Source organism: Heterodontus francisci, chromosome 9, assembly GCF_036365525.1.
Source record: "Heterodontus francisci isolate sHetFra1 chromosome 9, sHetFra1.hap1, whole genome shotgun sequence".
Classification (NCBI taxonomy): Eukaryota; Metazoa; Chordata; class Chondrichthyes; order Heterodontiformes; family Heterodontidae; genus Heterodontus; species Heterodontus francisci.
The window spans coordinates 73134478-73151331 of record NC_090379.1 but is presented as its reverse complement, the minus strand read 5'-3'; the positions used below and the strand labels follow the sequence as shown (position 1 = coordinate 73151331).

At 41.9% G+C, this 16854-nt stretch overlaps 1 protein-coding gene across 5 annotated transcripts in view; it reads right to left on the bottom strand.

Moving 5' to 3' along the window:
- Positions 1-579: 579 nt before the first annotated feature.
- Positions 580-16854, bottom strand: part of snx6 (sorting nexin 6) — a 52422-nt gene continuing 36147 nt past the window's right edge. For 4 of the 5 annotated variants that reach the window (XM_068039313.1, XM_068039310.1, XM_068039314.1 and 1 more), the window contains 4 exons: positions 14557-14716; positions 13230-13315; positions 8547-9496; positions 580-1059 (listed from right to left, as the gene is read on the bottom strand). In XM_068039313.1, coding sequence (XP_067895414.1) covers positions 9443-9496; positions 13230-13315; positions 14557-14716 — 300 coding nt within the window. In that variant the 3' untranslated portion in view covers positions 580-1059; positions 8547-9442. Of the gene's footprint in view, positions 2644-8546; positions 9497-13229; positions 13316-14556; positions 14717-16854 lie in introns of all 5 variants that reach the window. The other variant, XM_068039311.1, reaches the window with a different exon arrangement.

The window sequence follows — 16854 nt, the reverse complement described above, 5'->3', positions numbered from 1 at the left end:
AACAGCATCGATCTCCACTTCTGCCTCAGCTTTTCTGCTGCTGAAACCCTTATCCATGTCTTTGTTACCTCCAGGCTTTGACTATTCTAACACAATCCTGGCTGACTTGCTACATTCTCCATAAACTTGAGGCCATGCAAAACTCTGTTGCCCAGGTCCTAACTTACACCAAATACCATTCACTCACCACCACTGTTCTTGCTGACCTACGCTGGCTCCCAGTGAAACAACCCCTCACTTTTACTATTCTCATTCTTGTTCTCAAATGCCTCCCTGGTCTGGCCCCTCCCTATCTCTGCAATCTCCTCCTGCCCTACAACCCTCAGAAATATCTGCACTCCTCTAATTCTGGCCTCGAGCATCCCTGATTTTAATCGCTCTACTGTTACGACCGACTGCTCCTATCAAAGCCCCCAATCAAAATATACGATTTTGATTGGGGTGGGAGAGACGCATTGTTAATTCAATCCCGCCCCTCCACAGATCGCCTAACATATCATTTAAAACTTTCCAAATTAAAGACCCAGCCAAATTATACCATAATTAACCCCCCGAATGAGGCTAACCAAACCAGGTGTCTTTAAATCAACAAATTAACTCTTTAATTAGATGAACTAAATTATTAAACACTATGAAGATATAAACAACAATTGAAAAATTAGAGTCCTTGCAAATTTACAGTCCAATGTTGCTTGATGTCCTCACAGGATGTTGCTTGAAGTTCTCACAGCATGTTGCTCGAAGTTCTCACAGGATGTTTGTTGTTTGAAGTCCTCACGGAATGTTGCTTTCGTTCTCCAGCGAATTTCAATAATTAACAACTTGAAAACTCTTTCAATGGAATCAAGCGGACTTTAGCGTTTTTGAGGGACAAAAGATTGTCAGTCTAACTTCTCTTTCTTCAATTTAAATTACCAGAGATCTCTGTCTTGGCTTGATGTTTTAGAATTTTGAGAGATAATAGTTAAACAGACTAAAATCCTCTTCCTTCAGTTTAAATGGTTGAGAGCCCTTTTTCAGGTGCGCTAAACACCACAGCTGTGTCTTCTTTCTGTCAGACTGTTAGAACAAACTGTCTCACTAAAAGCCAGTTCAAACTGAATTGAAACATATGTATCACATCAGGCTCACTCCCAGTGGCTGTTTCCATGGTATCAAGAATGCAGTCTCCAAATGGCTGTTTCTAAGGCAATGAAAATGCACCTTCCTATAACTCCTGAGGCCTGCTAGTTCTTAAAGCAATACTGATCCCTTGCAAGCCTTAAAGGTAAACCGCATATTCAGAATAAAAACTACAGGACCATGACATTACCTTCAGCTGCCTAGGATCTAAGCACTGGAATTCCCTCTCTAAACATCTCTCCCGCTCTTTTCTCCTTTAACACACTCGTTAAAACCAATTTCTTTGCTCAAGCTTTTGGTCATCTGTGGCTGTGTCATATTTTGTTTTATAATGCCTCTGTGAAGCACCTTGGGCTGTTTTATTAAACTCAAGGCGCTACATAACTACAAGTTATTATTGATTTAGATGAGGAGACTGAATGTAACTTCTGCAACTTCACTGACAATACAAAGTTATGTGAGAAAATAAGTGGTGAGAAGGACACCAAAAAGCTGCAGAGGGAGATAGACAGGTTGTGTGAGCGGGCAAGAACATGGCAGATGGAACATGGTGTGGCAAAGTGTGAATTTGTCCACTTTGGTAGGAAAAATAAAAAAGCATAATATTTTTTGAATGGTGAGAGACTGAGAAATGTTTGCATTCAGATGGACCAGCTGTCCTTGTACATGAATCTCACAAAGTTATCATGCAGGTAAAGAAAGCAATTAGGAAGGCAAATGGCATGTTCGCTTTTGATGCAAAGGGATTGGAGTATAAGAGTAAAGAAGTTTTACTACAATTGTAGTAAGCATTGGTGAGTCTGCAACTGGAGTACTGTGTGCAGTTTTGGTCTCCTTATTTAAGGATGTACTTGCCTGAGTGCGAGTGCAACAAAGATTCATGAGACTGGTTCCTGGGATGAGGGGATTGTCCTGTAACAAGAGATTGAGTAGACTAGACCTATATTCCCTGGAGTTTAGAAGAATGAGAGGTGATCTAATTGAAACATATAAAATTCGTAAGGGGCTTGACATGGTAGATGCTGAGAAAATGTTTTCCCTTGCAGGAGAAAATAAAAATGGGTCACTGTCTCATAAGAAGGGGTCAGTCATTTATGAGATGAGAAATTTCTTCATGCAAAGGGTTGTGAATCTTCGGAATTCTCTATCCTAGGGAGCTGTGGATGCTGAGCTGTTGAGTATATTCAAGACAAAAGTCGATAGATTTTGGGGTACTCAGAGAATTAGGGATAAGGGGATAGTGCAGGAAGGTGGAGTTGAGGTAGAAGTTCAGCCATAATCTTATTGAATAGCAGAGCAGGCTCAAAGGGCCAAATGGCCTGCTCCTGCTCCTATTTCTTGTGTTCCAGCAAGTAATCCCCATTTTGAGGTCACACAGTATCTCCTTAGGTTTCTATATACTTTGATGTTATATTAGTCATAGCTAAATAGCAAAGTTTATGACAATAAAATAAAAGCAAAATAGTGCAGATGCTGGAAATCTGAAATAAAAACAGAAAGTGCTGGAAATACTGGCAGCATCTGTGGAGAGAGAAGCAGAGTTAACGTTTCAGGTCAGTGACCCTTCATCAGAACTGGCAAATATTAGAAATGTAATAGGTTTATGCAAATAAAGCAGGGGTGGGGCAAACAATAACAAAAGAGGTGTTGATAGGACAAGGTCACAGAGAATAACTGAACAGAAGGTCATGGAGCAAAGGCAAACGGTATGTTAATGGTGTGGTGAAAGACAAAGCATTAATGCAGAGAGGGTGTTAATTGACAGAAAAATGAACAGCCCTGGCCCAAAGTACAAACATGAAAATAACATGGGTAGGCACAGTAGAAACAAACTAAACAAACCAAAATAAAATAAACAAATTAAAAAAAAAATGAAAATTAAAACAAAAAGGGGGGCCTGTCACGCTCTGAAATTATTGAACTCAATGTTCAATCCAGCAGGCTGTAGCTTGCCTAATCGGTAAATGCGATGCTGTTCCTCGAGCTTGCATTGATGTTCACTGGAACACTGCAGCAATCCCAGGACAGAGATGTGAGCATGAGAGCAGGGGTGAGTGTTAAAATGACGAGCAACAGGAAGTTCAGGGTTATGCTTTCGGTCTGAGTGGAGGTGTTCTGCAAAGTGGTCACCCAGTCTGCGTTTGGTCTCCCCAGTGTAGGGGAGACCACATTGTGAGCAGCGAATACAGTATACTAAATTGAAAGAAGTACAAGTAAATTGCGGCTTCACCTGAAAGGAGTGTTTGGGGCCTTGGATAGTGAGGAGAAGGCAGGTAAATGGGAAGGTATTACACCTCCTGCGATTGCATGGGAAGGTGCCATGGGAAGGTGGCGAGGTGGTGGGGGTAATGGAGGAGTGGACCAGGGTGTCATGGAGGGAACGATCCCTTTGGAAAGCTGACAGGGGAGGGGAGGGGAAGATGCGTTTGGTAGTGGCATCACGCTGGAGATGGCGGAAATGGTGGAGGATGATCCTTTGGATGTGGAGGCTGGTGGGGTGGAAAGTGAGGACAAGGGGAATCCTGTCACGGTTCTGGGAGGGAGAGGAAGGGGTGAGGGTAGAGGTGCAGGAAAAGGGCCGGACACAATTGAGAGCCCTGTCAATCACAGTGGGGGGAATCCTTGGTTAGGAAAATGGAAGACATATCAGAAGCGTTGTCGTGGAAGGTTGCATCATCAGAGCAGATGCGTCGGAGATGGAGAAACTGGGAGAATGGAATGGAGTCCTTACAGGAGGCAGAGTGTGAAGAAGTGTAGTCGAGGTAGCTGTGGGAGTTGGTGGGCTTATAATGAATATTAGTAGATAGCCTATCCCCAGAGATGGAGACAGAGAAGTCGAGGAAGCGAAGGATAGTGTTGGAGATGGACCATGTAAAGGTGAGAGAAGGGTGGAAATTAGAAGCAAAGTTGATAATGTTTTCCAGTTCGGGGTGGGGGCAGGAAACGGCACTGATACAGTCATCAATATACCAGAAAAAGAGTTGGGGGAGGGGGCCTGTGTAGGACTGGAACAAGGAATGTTCGACATATCCCACAAAAAGACAGGCATAACTAGGACCCATGCGGGTACCCATAGCAACACCTTTTATTTGAAGGTAGTGAGTGGTGTTGAAAGAGATGTTGTTCAATGTGAGAACAAGTTCAGCCAGGTGGAGGAGGGTGGTCACGGATAGGGACTGGTTGGTCCTCTGTTCAAGGAAGAAGTGGAGAGCCCTCAGACCGTCCTGGTGGGGGATGGAGGTGTAGAGAGACTGAATGTCCATAGTGAAGAGAAAGCAGTTGGGGTCAGGGAACTGGAAATTGTAAAATTGACGCAGGGTTTCAGAAGTGTCACAGATGTAGGTGGGAAGAGACTGGACCAGGGAAGAAAAGATGGTCAAGGTAGGAAGAAATAAGTTCTGTGGGGCAGGAATAGGCTGAAACAATGGGTCTGACAGGACAGTCCTGTTTGTGGATTTTGGGAAGGAGGTAGAAGCAGGCTGTCCGGGGTTGCAGGACTATGAGGTTGGAAGCTGTAGATGGAAGATCTCCAGAGATGAATTCAGTGACAGTCCTGCGGACAGTAGCTTGATGTTCGGTGGTGGGGTCATGGTCCAGGGGGAAGTAGGAAGAAGTGTCTGAGAGTTGGCACTAAGCCCCTGCAAGGTAGAGGTCGATATGCCAGACAACAACAGCACCACTCTTGTGTATGACAATTTAGGAAGTGGAAGGTATCAGGGCATGGGAGTTTCTCTCTAGTACAGGCTGAGAAGCTTGGAGATGTAAAACTGAGACATTACAGTGAGTGGGTGTAATACATCATGACAAGTTTACATCATAAATATGGACATAGGTATTTACAATGGAAAAAGACAAAAAAGTGGTAAAAACATAAATAAGGTTTTGTAGACAAGTGTGAGTTGTAAAGCATTTATTATAGATATGACTTTTTGTGACACTCACTTGCTACTGCAATCCTGTGCTCCGGCTATCGAGTGGTTCTATTGCACACTTTTTAGTTTCTCAACCTTAATTTGTCAGCCATCTTTTTATCTATACCTTGTGGTTCGAAGTCTGTTTTTTCTTAAAATAATCTTTAAATGCTTACTCCCTTGCAGATTTTCCTATGTATGCCTGGATCATTTCCCCCTTCAAGCCTCATCCTCCCCCTCTGCTGCCTACCCTCCTTCTTTTAGTTGCCAGTGCCAGTCTGCCATGGGCCCATTATTAGCCACCTCTGTTTGCTTCCACAGCCATTTTTACATACTACCACTTGCTGGCCCGGATGCCCACTCCTTCTCCTCAACTGCTTCTGTGGCTGCCTGCCCTGTTCTTCCCAGGCAGTCTGCCCCTTCCACCCCCACAAATCTGGTCTGTGACCCATGTACTGCCACTCTGTCCCCACTCTCGTGGTTCATCTGGATGACCAAAGTCCATCTCAGACTACAGTGTCCCTACCCAATTCCTGACTTTAGGCTGATCATTCTCTTCACTGTAATAGCCTAGGCTCTCTTTCCTCCACAGACTTCATCCAATTAATCTGTGGTCAACACTCACCAGCACCAAATTCTCTGGAACCCTCAACTTTGAGGATAATCACCCCACCCCATCTGCCACAGAGCCCACCAGCAAAGAAGGAGTGCTGATGAAATGTAATGTTAAAAAAAAACTTGGAGAAGGGAGGCCTGGAGCTACAAGGCTGACTTTTGGCCCACTAGGAGGATTAAGAATGGAAGCAAGGTCACTGGATATTTAGTTGATGACTCAGCAATTACAGGCTACCAGTGTCACCACTGGCAATACAGCTTGGTGTCGGGAAAGGAAGGCCACAGTGCCACCTGTACTGGGGTGGTATAACAATAACCAACATTTATATAGTGTCTTTAAGTTAATTAAACATCCTAAGGCATTTTACAGGAGCATTATAAAACAAAGACAGACACTGAGCCACAGTGAGGAGGAGATATTAGGTCAGATGACCAAAAGTTTGGTCAAAAGAGGTAGGTTTTAAGTCATGCCTTAAAGGAGGAAAGCAAGGTATAGGGAGGGTATTTTGGAGCTTGGGGCCTAGGCAACTGAAAGCCCAGCCACCGATGGTGGAGCGATTAAAATCAGGGATGCACAAGAGGCCAGTAGTAGAGGAGCGCAGATCTTGGAGGTTTGTGGGACTGGAGGAGATTACAGAAATAGGGAGGGGCGAGGTCATGGAAGGATTTTAAAACAAGGATGAAAATCTTAAAATCAAGATGTTGCTTGACTGGGAGCCAATGTAGGTCAGTGAGCACAGGGGTGATAGGGGAACAGGACTTGGTGCAATTTAAGACACAGGCAGCAGAGTTTTGGATGACCTCAAGTTTACGGAGAGTAGAATTTGGGAGACTAGCCAGGAATGCGTTGGAATCGTCAAGTCTAGAGATAACGAAGGCATGAATGAGGGTTTCAGCAGATCAGCTGAGACAGACAAAATCGGGCAATATTACGGAGGTGGAAATAGGCGATCTTTAGTGATGGCACAAATATGTCGGAAGCACATCTTGGGGTCAAAGGTTGTGAACAGTCGGGCTCAATCTCAGCCTGTTGCCAGGGAGAGTAACGGAGTTGCTAGCTAAGGAACTGAGTTTGGAGCAGAGATCGAAAACAATGATTTCAGTCTTCCCAATATTCAATTGGAGGAAATTTCTGCTCATCCAGTACTGGATGTTGGTTAAGCAGTCTGATAATTTAGCAACAGTGAAGGAGTTGAGAGAAGTGGTCGTGAGGTAGAGCTGAGTGTCGCCAGCATATGTGAAAACTAACACCATGTTTCCAGACGATGTTGTAGAGGGGCAGCATGTAGATGAGAAATAGGAGGGGGCCAAGGATAGATCCATGGGGGACACCAGAGGTAACGGTGCAGGAGCAGTAAGAGAAGACATTGCAAGTGATTCTCTGGCTATGATTAAATGGATAGGAATGGAACCTGGTGAGAACTGTCCCATCCAGTTGGACGAGATTGGAGAGGCATTGGAGGAGGATGGTGTGGTCAACCATGTCAAAGGCTACATACAGGTTGAGAAGGACGAGGAGAAAGTTTACCTTACAATATGGCAGGTTTACAGAGGCAAAGCCCAAGTTAAATACAAACTAAGAATTTATAATGCAAAACATTGACACCAAAACTGTGACAACAGGAAGTAAAGCAGCACAGACAGGAAGTGGATGCACAGCTAAGATTATAGAGATATACAGTAAATAGTTTTTGATGTATATAAAAGAATGATAAATATGGGCTCTTTTTTCCAAATTACATTTGTATTTTATAGTCAAGGTGCAAGCTACCATTGAGGTAACCCAGGCAGTAATTCTTATTTTTTTATCTTGAATTATAAGGAGAATTGAAGGATATGAAGTGTACAAGATGAATTCAAAACTGGATTACAACTGCATAATAAAGAATTATGCAATCAACTTGCAAAAATAAGCAAATTGGCATATTTGTTAAGAACACATTAAAAATGTTTTGAAAACAAGAAATGCTGGAAATACTCAGCAGGTCTGGCAGCATCTGTGGAGATAGAAGCAGAATTAATATTTCAGGTCAGTGACCCTTCATCAGAACTCATCATCAGAGGGTTCTGATGGTCACTGACCTGAAACATTAACTCTGCTTCTCTCTCCACAGATGCTGCCAGACCTGCTGAGTATTTCCAGCATCTGCAATATTTTTCTTTTATTTTAGAAATGTTTTGACTTGGCTATGGGCCACAGTGCAGTAATTACTCAATATTTGACAATGTTTATTTCTGCCTTTCAGGAATCTTTGTATTGGCCTTTATCCAACTTCAGCATTATTCTGAAGTTGCCCCAATTCTGGATTCAATATTGGTTACCAGCTATAACCTTTTTAAGCAATCAGCCATGCTTAAGTGTTACAGCTGTGTATTGGTCAGCACACCCTCATTACATATTACAGCACAGTGTCATCACTAGATTTTAGTGAAGGGGACATATGAAAATGTCTTGCTATGTCCACTGGTACTGAAAGAAAACCTTAGATTTTGTCCTAAATTTGGATTCTATCCAGTGAGAGTATTTTGATTTATATAACACTGCAGGGTGTAACAGTATGTGGTGATAAATTGAGTCTCAAACCAGAAATGTATTGGCACATTAAAGTATACTCTCTTAAGTACAAGTTTAAACAGCATACAACATTCTAATTGAAATCCCTAATACGGTAGCAGAAATCTTCTACGTTTTTTTTTAAACTGTACATTTGACAAGTTCTTGGTGATGTCATTCTTTTACCACCAATTAAAGTACATCACTCCTTTAAAAGCGGAAGTTTAACCATTTTTTATATATTGCTTTATATTCAATGAGACCGATATATTAAAATATTGCAGTATAACAAAAATTACTTATATGTCAGCTATTTTAGCACTTAGAAATTTAGTTTGAAATACCTGATTTGGCACACTGTACTTAGCAGAGTGAGTAACTGTTGCTGGTCTTGACTCGGTTGTCAGATGGCAGGCCTTATTGGAAAGTGGCGATGGAAGAACCAGAATGGTACAGCTCAATTGAAATGAAATCATATTATGGTTATAGCGAAGACCACAGGCCGCTCTTTCAACTGGTATAGAATGCATTCCTGCAGAGGAAATTCTGTGTTTTTAAAGTTAGTGTTAAATTATCACTAGAAAGCAACAGGAAACCATTAGTCTGCTTACCCATATAGGTAGTATATAGGTAGTAAATAGGTTAATAAAGCAAGGTATGAAAACATTCTCTCATTTATCAGTTTATTTTACAATGATCAGGAATCATTCTACAAGTTTAAGGCAGTTATACTTATACATATGATTTAGAAATTATACTCAGTTATAACAGTTGAAGACTTAAGTGTTATTAATATAAAAATGAAGACTAATTGTCATTTTAAGATGTTGGAACAGCACTAAATGCCAAACAATGCATTGTATGATAATATTGAATACATCTAATGGTATAATTCCGTTTTTTTTAATTAAAAAAACATACTGTAATTAGGCCTTTGATAATTGTAAAAATGAATAAAGTTGGCAACCAAATATACAATAGTATCGAAGATATTGGCAACTGCTGAAGAAAATATTTTGGTTTCTGGACCATCAAATACAAATGACATGTACTATATGGCATTTCAGAATTGGGTTTTCTGCACCAAAGTTTCTCTTTTCTGGTCAGATGTAATGGTGCTATTTCCTTCTGGCATACATATAACTTCCTGGCTGTAAATCTTCTCCAAGGAGCCATGAAAGCTTTTTTCCTTGTAGACTTGGTGTATACAGCCCTTGTTAATACAATAATCATAGAGCAATTAGCTGTCACCTTTAAGTGCTACAAGGCAGCTCTGCAACAACTGCAAATGTCCCTGTGGATGAAAAAAAGCATTAAATTACCTTGCTAGGATGAAGCATCTTGAGAAAGTACAACACGTCTGGTTTGATGCAATCATACAGGATTGGAAAACAAACTTTGCAAACTGTGCCGAAGTTAGGCCATACTTTGTGCTATTCAATTAACAACGTCGCTTAAAATACTCATGACTTTTAAGGCGGTTAGATAACAAGGATCTGAGACACATGAAGATGAATGTTTAGGATGAAAACTGTTAACTTACAAGTATGATTTAAATTTAAGGATGACAAAAACTAAGTAAGTCTTCTTGACAGGGATTCAACGTTAACATTCAACCAGTTTTTCATGATGCCATCACCTCTACACAACAAAAACTGAACACATACATATAGAATATGCATGCACACAAACACCAAAAATGTAACAAGAGCTCCCCACTCCTAATCAATCTCACTAAAATGTTATAGTACGCAGCACATTCTTGCAAACAAAAGAACTGCTATCCCACTTGGGAACTGCAGATATTTCTAACATTACAATATTCACATAGTTCTACTACAGAAGACAACACAATTTTTAGTTTTTCCATAAGTAAAGCAGTTTCTGCAACAAAACTGAAACAATATTTCTATGGGTTTTGGCCTGGCTCATTTACCATCTTCCAGTGTTTGGTTTAAAACCCTTGGTGCAAGGACCATTTGGTGCAATGAACAAATAGTACACTATAATCGTAACTTGACTGATCGTAGCTCTGCTCCATGGGATAGGTTAGCGTGCCCGAAGCATCTACATTCAATTTGTTTTGTGGTGGGCGAGAAAAGAGGAAGAGTAAGGGAGTTGTAAATACAGGATGCAGTTTGGATTCAGCAAGGAACAGGTTTTTTTTTATAAAAGGTATGTTAAGAAAATAGATGCAAGGCATCATGCTAGGCTCCCACCTGCCAAGAATGAGGCACATCAATTTTGTCATGAACATTGATTTTTAACTATTGTTGGAGCGAGGAAATGACTTGTTAAACACATCAGCTGTGTTTGGAAAAAAACATTTTATATACTAACAGACATCGAAGGTGAGGAAGCATATTCCAGGGCCTGCTAAAGGAGGATACAATCCACAAGGGCCAGGACTGGTTAGACCAGCTAGTCACATGACTAACTGGCTGTTCCAGGGTTTTCTTTTGAACTGGCCACTGGAGTGTTTGAACTCAAAGATTGTTTGCTCCTGAAATGAGAAGATCTCTCCTGTCTGCTCCCATCTCTTTCTCACAAGCCTCTGAATGCACTGAAGACACAGGAACCCCAAGAGAGAAAAGTCTCCTACAGCGAACAAGGTTTAAGAAGAGTACTGGGCCCCAAAGAAAAGCAAGATCTACCTATAATCAAGGATTCTACAGTGAGTTTGAAGAACCGTAACAAAAACTCTTCAGATACTGCCTCAAGCTTTTCCACTTTATATTTCATCTGCTCTTTTCTGTCTCTATTTGCATGTGTGTATCGTGTATGCATGCTAGGGTGGGCGCATCGTGCATCCGTCGGTGTCAACTGAATTAGAGTTTAAGTTTAATAAATTTCAACTTTTCTTCTTTAAACCTGAGAAAACCAGTTTGTGCTGGTTTTTTTTGCCTTATAATTGGAAAGTGGTGAAGAAGGATTCCCCAAGGGGGATCTAAAAACACGGTGTGTTTAAAATTAAACCCTGTTAGGTTAAGACCAGGTGAAGGCTGAGAGGGACCCCATGACACCTTTCTCACGTGGTCGTAACAAAGGTTATAAAATAGCTGTTGCTTCTGTCAGAACGCTAGTAAGGAGCCTGCAGCTATTGTTTATAGCTACAGGTGACTCAAGCTGTCTGTTTACCAGAACATTCATGGAAAAGTATTAGTTTTCCATAAGCAGTTAGCAATTGTTCAGTCTTAACGATTTACTATCACAAAGGACACCTTTTTTTTTTTGAGTTTAATTGATTATACGAGATTCAATATGATGCTAATTTGCAGGATGTAATTCTCTTCATAGCTTGTGAGTGACAGATTAACACAGGACACACCATTAGTTAAGCTGTTAGAAATTAGATGTAGTCCACTATAACAAAGCTGCCAGAAATGGGGCAAAGTAAGTTGAGAATGCACAAGAGATAAGAGTTGAGGAAACACAAAATTCTGAGAGGGTTGTAGGAGGTTACAAAGATAGGGAGGGTGAAGCCATGGAGGGATTTGAACAAAAGGATGACAATTTTTGAAATCGGGGCATAGGAGTGATGGTGAATACAACTTGGTGCAAGTTTGATACAGGCAGCAGAGTTGTGGATAAGCTCAAGTTTATGGAGGGTGGTAGATTGTAGACCAGCCAGGAGCGCATTGAAATAACTTTGAGTCTGGAGGTAACAAAAGGATGCATAAAGGTTTTAGCAACAGATGGGCTGTGGCAGGGGCAGAGATGGGCAATATCACAGATGTAGAAGTCGGTGGTCTTTGTGATGGAGAAAATATGGGGTCAAAAGCTCAGTGCTTAGGATGCCAAGGTTGCAAAATAGTCTGGTTCAACCTAAGACAGTGGCCAGGCAGGGGATTAAATCAGTGGCTATGGGACAATTTTATGGCAGGGGCCAAAGACAATACTTCGGTATCCTTGATGTATAACTGGAGGAAATTTCTGCTCATCTAGTACTAGATATCAGACAAACAGGCTGGCAACACACATACCATTGAGTGGTCAAGAGGTGGTAGTGAGGTAGAGCTGGGCGTTGACAGCACGCACGTGAACCTAATGTTGTATCTTCGCGTGATGTTGCTGCGGGACAGCGTGTAGATGAGAAATGGGGGGGGGGGGGTCAAGGATAGATCCTTGGGGGGCTCGAGGTAATGGTGTGGGAGAAAGAATGGATGCCACTGCAGGAGATTCTCTGGCTATGACTGGATAGCTGAGGGTGGAAGCAGGAGGCAAGGGCAGTTGGCTCAGCTGGGCAATGGAGGAGAGGCGCTGAAGGATAGTATGGTCAACATATCAAAGGCTGCAGACAGTTTGAGAAAGGTGAGAAGGGATAGAGCACTACGGTCACAGTCATAACAGATATTATTTGAGAGACCGATAAGGGCCATTTCAGTGTTGTGGCACACGAGAAATCTGAATGGAGCCAAGATGAAGAAATCTCACACGGAAGTTTAAAGTTATGGATGCCAGCCTGGTATTACTAAAAGAGGTTGCAAAATTTTGCATATTTTGTTAGTTTTGTACCAGAGGAGGTGCAAATTAAGTTTGTTAGCTACATACTGTATTGATTTTCTGCTACTGTCTACTATTTACTTACAATAAACCAGATTTGTAATTTATACATGACATTAAACTGGTCCATACTCCTACAGCGAGCAGAAGATGCAGAGTAAAGAAAAATGATGCATAGCAAGAGCCTTGTTTCAGCAAACGTCTTATTTAATCTTAATTTAATAGGTCAGATGGGCAAGATTTGCCAGGAGAAAAGTATCAGATGGGATATCCACAGCACTGTTGAAAAAAGGTACAGTCTAGAAACAAAGAAAATTTCAGAACATATGGTTGAGGAAATTTGGGACAACTCAATAGTTTTGAGATACTCAGGAAAGCCAGCAAAGGTTATAGTGCAAGATGAAATTTGGCCCTTCTGCTTCAAATTTTAGAAGTGTTAAAAAAAATTTAAGCATTAATACACATAACATAAGCTCTAAACTTAACAGGATTTTGAATGGACATAATATTTTCAAAAACATTACCTTAGAATGCTTTAGTTCCAATTCTGCCAATTCTACAAGATTTTTTCGAAATGCTGCAACTCTCCGAGTTTTAAAGTCTATAAGTTCTAGGAGCAAAGTTATAATTATCAAGGCTACATAATCTCAAGGAAGGTGTATATATCTTTAATTGTCAAGGCAACAACTGGCAAATGCTCAAAATGTTTATACACTTCCAATCCATTCACTCCTAAATAGTCTGTAGATACAATCATTATGTCAGTCAATAAAGACACTGGGCTGGATTTTCTTCTGCTGCCAGGAGTGGCAGAGAGCGAAAAAATTGGCACCATGATCCACCAGGCAGCAGCCCAACATAATACGCCAATCAGGCTGCCCCATGCCCCCCAGACCATGTGGAGGGGATGGGCTCTGCAACACCGGCAACGTCATCAGCTGCCTGTGTGCAGGCGTTGGCGCCATTTTTAAAGGGCATCCTGCCAGGTACACTTAAATTTTTAAAGGCCTACCCCCACCGCCCCCAATGCACCGCAAAATAAACTATCGCCCCTTCCCCCCCAATAACAATTAAATGTAATAGCTGCCCTCTCACGCACCCCCCCAAAACACTTAGCCTGCAAGACTTGACTTTCCTCCCTCCACCCTCCCCCCAAAACTGATGAAACTGCAGAGGTCACCCTTTCCAGCCCTCCCCTACACTTTTCATGCCAATCAGATACCTCCCCCCCCACCCCCCACTTTACTAAAAATCTTAAGAACCCCCATTCCCCACGTCGGTGGTATCAGCTTTCCCTGAATGGGAACGTGAAGACGCGTTAAGCTAGCCACCGCTCGGAAGATCCCGGACAGCAGGTAAGATTGCTGTGAGTTTTATTTAAATTTATTCATTAACTTAATTTAAATATGTAAAGCCGGGTCTCTTCACCCAATGGCGGGGGGGGCCGCAATTGAGCCTCACCGCCGCCAGGAAGATCGAGTCCGACACTCCCAGCGTGAGACTCCGCGATGGGCCGCTGCTGGTACAACCTTCCGCTGCAGCCCCCTCCCTCCACCGTGGATCCCAACATCGGGACCTCAACAAAATCCCAGCCACTGTATGTTGAAGATTTAAAAGATACTTTTAATCCACTAAAAAACCTTTACAGCTATTTTTCCTATGTTGTAACAGAGAAATGGGCAGATCCACAGCTTGTATTTTTATGCAGCTCCACTACTCAATAGAATGAGATTGAGAACTACCTCTTCTGAAAAGTAGCTCAACAGCCACAAACAAAATATTCAACTGTACATAATAACATTTTGCATATAAATGGTAATTCTGAAATGCAATGATATTAAAAACATTTACCTTGTTTTGCTGACTCTGAAAGTTTCTCAAACTTCTGGCAACATAACTGCTGACTGGTCTCAGCTTGAAGCACATCTTTATTTTTTGCTCTTGATCTATCCAGCAGCTTGTTTGCATTTTCATAATCCACTAATGACCTTGCTCGTCTATAAAGGAGGTCCTGTACACAAAGTCAAGCAGCATGAATAATGAATAACTTTTCCATAAAATATAGGCATACAAAGTCCAGGTAAATTACACAAGATTATACGAATTGAACTTGTGAACATGACTCAACTGCAATGTTGCACTGCAACTGCTGTTTAATGTTTTACGCTAAGTAAAAGTTAAAAGCATAAATATTACTGCAATGTTCTTCAATCAAGCAGCTGGAATGTCAGTGACATTAAGATTCAATTTTTTTAAATATAAAAGGTGTTCCTCACCAGTTCCAACTTTGGGCATTTATTCCTTGTTGGGGTATGCCCCATAGTTACTTGGAATCCTCTGGTATCCTGCCCAAGTGACCGTCATTCATGCATGATTCTTAACAGCAATGCCTAACTTTTTATCCAGGTTACAATGATTTTGGGTAATTCTGAAACCACTCAGCAGGTCTGGCAGCATCTGTGGAAAGAGAAGCAGAGTTAACGTTTTGGGTCAGTGACCCGAAACGTTAACTCTGCTTCTCTTTCCACAGATGCTGCCAGACCTGCTGAGTGGTTCCAGCATTTCTTGTTTTTATTTCAGATTTCCAGCATCCGCAGTATTTTGCTTTTATTTGAGTAATTCTGAGTTGGCCAATGGAGGAAAATTGGGCAGGGAGGTATCCCCACTGGGTGAAGACCACAATGCCAGTCACACCAAATGCAACTAACAGAAGAAAGGCAGGATTTGCTGGCTTGTTCCATTTCCTTTCACTAGCACACATGGAGAATGTCTCAGTAAAAGAGGTACTGGGGCTAGGAAAAATAATTCTTCTAAGCTGCTTTGAAGTATAACACTGCTGCAGAAAGCAGCCTCTACTCTTTTTCATTTAAATCAGCTTCTTGTGAGCGAGACCTTCAGCAGGTGCACATTTGTTGGGAAAGAAGGGGAGAATTGTGGACCCAGAAAATAGTGGACTTTGCCTTGGGATGTTCTATACAGCATCCATCTACCATCTATAAGATGCACTGCAGCAACGAACCAAGGCTCCTTAGACAGTACCTTCCAGACCTGTGACCTCTACTAGAAGGACAAGGGCAGAAAACGCATGGGAACACCACCACCTGCAAGTTCCCCTCCAAGTCACACACCATCCTGACTTGGAACTATATCGCCGTTCCTTCACTGGCGCTGGGTCAAAATCTTGGAACTCCCTTCCTAACAGCATTGTGGGTATACCTACCTCACATGGACTGCAGCGGTTCATGAAGGCAGCTCACCACCACCTTCTCAAGGGCAATTAGGGATGAGCAATAAATGTTGGCCTAACCAACCACGCCCACATCCCATGAATGAATTAAAAAAAAGGATCAGGAGAACAACAACAGACCAAGCAAATCAGGCACCTCAGGCATCTTCTGGACTCTGTCCACTCGTACCCAAGTCTGTAGCAGGTGAGGTTACTTAAAGCTGACAATGTGACGATGCTCAAGGTAGCTGTGTTTTATCACGAGGCAATAATCAAGTTGTGCCTGCTGCCAGATAGCTGAGGGACAGCTTACAAGAAAGACTTAAGTTAACTATGATCAGAGAACACTGCAAAATAAATCCTGACATGCTGGCCCCTGTTTAGCAACAAACTCAAATAATTTGTTTTCTGACATGTAGTTTTCCTCCAAAGCTGCCAAGGCTCCCTTTTGGAAATCATTCTGCTACTCCTTCATGCAGACATGCCCTGAACTTGATTCAAATTACTATGACATACCTAGTCAGTGATTAAAACATTTTACCAAGAACAAATGTGACAACTTTCTCACTGTTTATGATCCTTGGTGCCTATTTTTGTTTGCCCTTACAATCTTGGCTTTGCACTTTTCTTTCCTTCTGCAGAAAGTTCTGAGGAGTCTGATTGATGATTTGCAGAAATAACCTTAGGGGATTAAGGTGACCCTTTCATGTCTTTGGCCAGGGCCACTTACCTTTTAAGAAAGTAGAGTATGTGAAAGCATTTTGCATACAACCATATGGACTGCAATTGAGATTTCGGAAAGCACGCTTTAGTGGGGGTGAGAACAGATGCAGTGTATTCCACTGCTTCCCTGCATGCCCAGTTGTGAGTAAAGCTCACTTGCAGGAGAAGAAATCAGGTGTGGCCACAACATCACATCACTG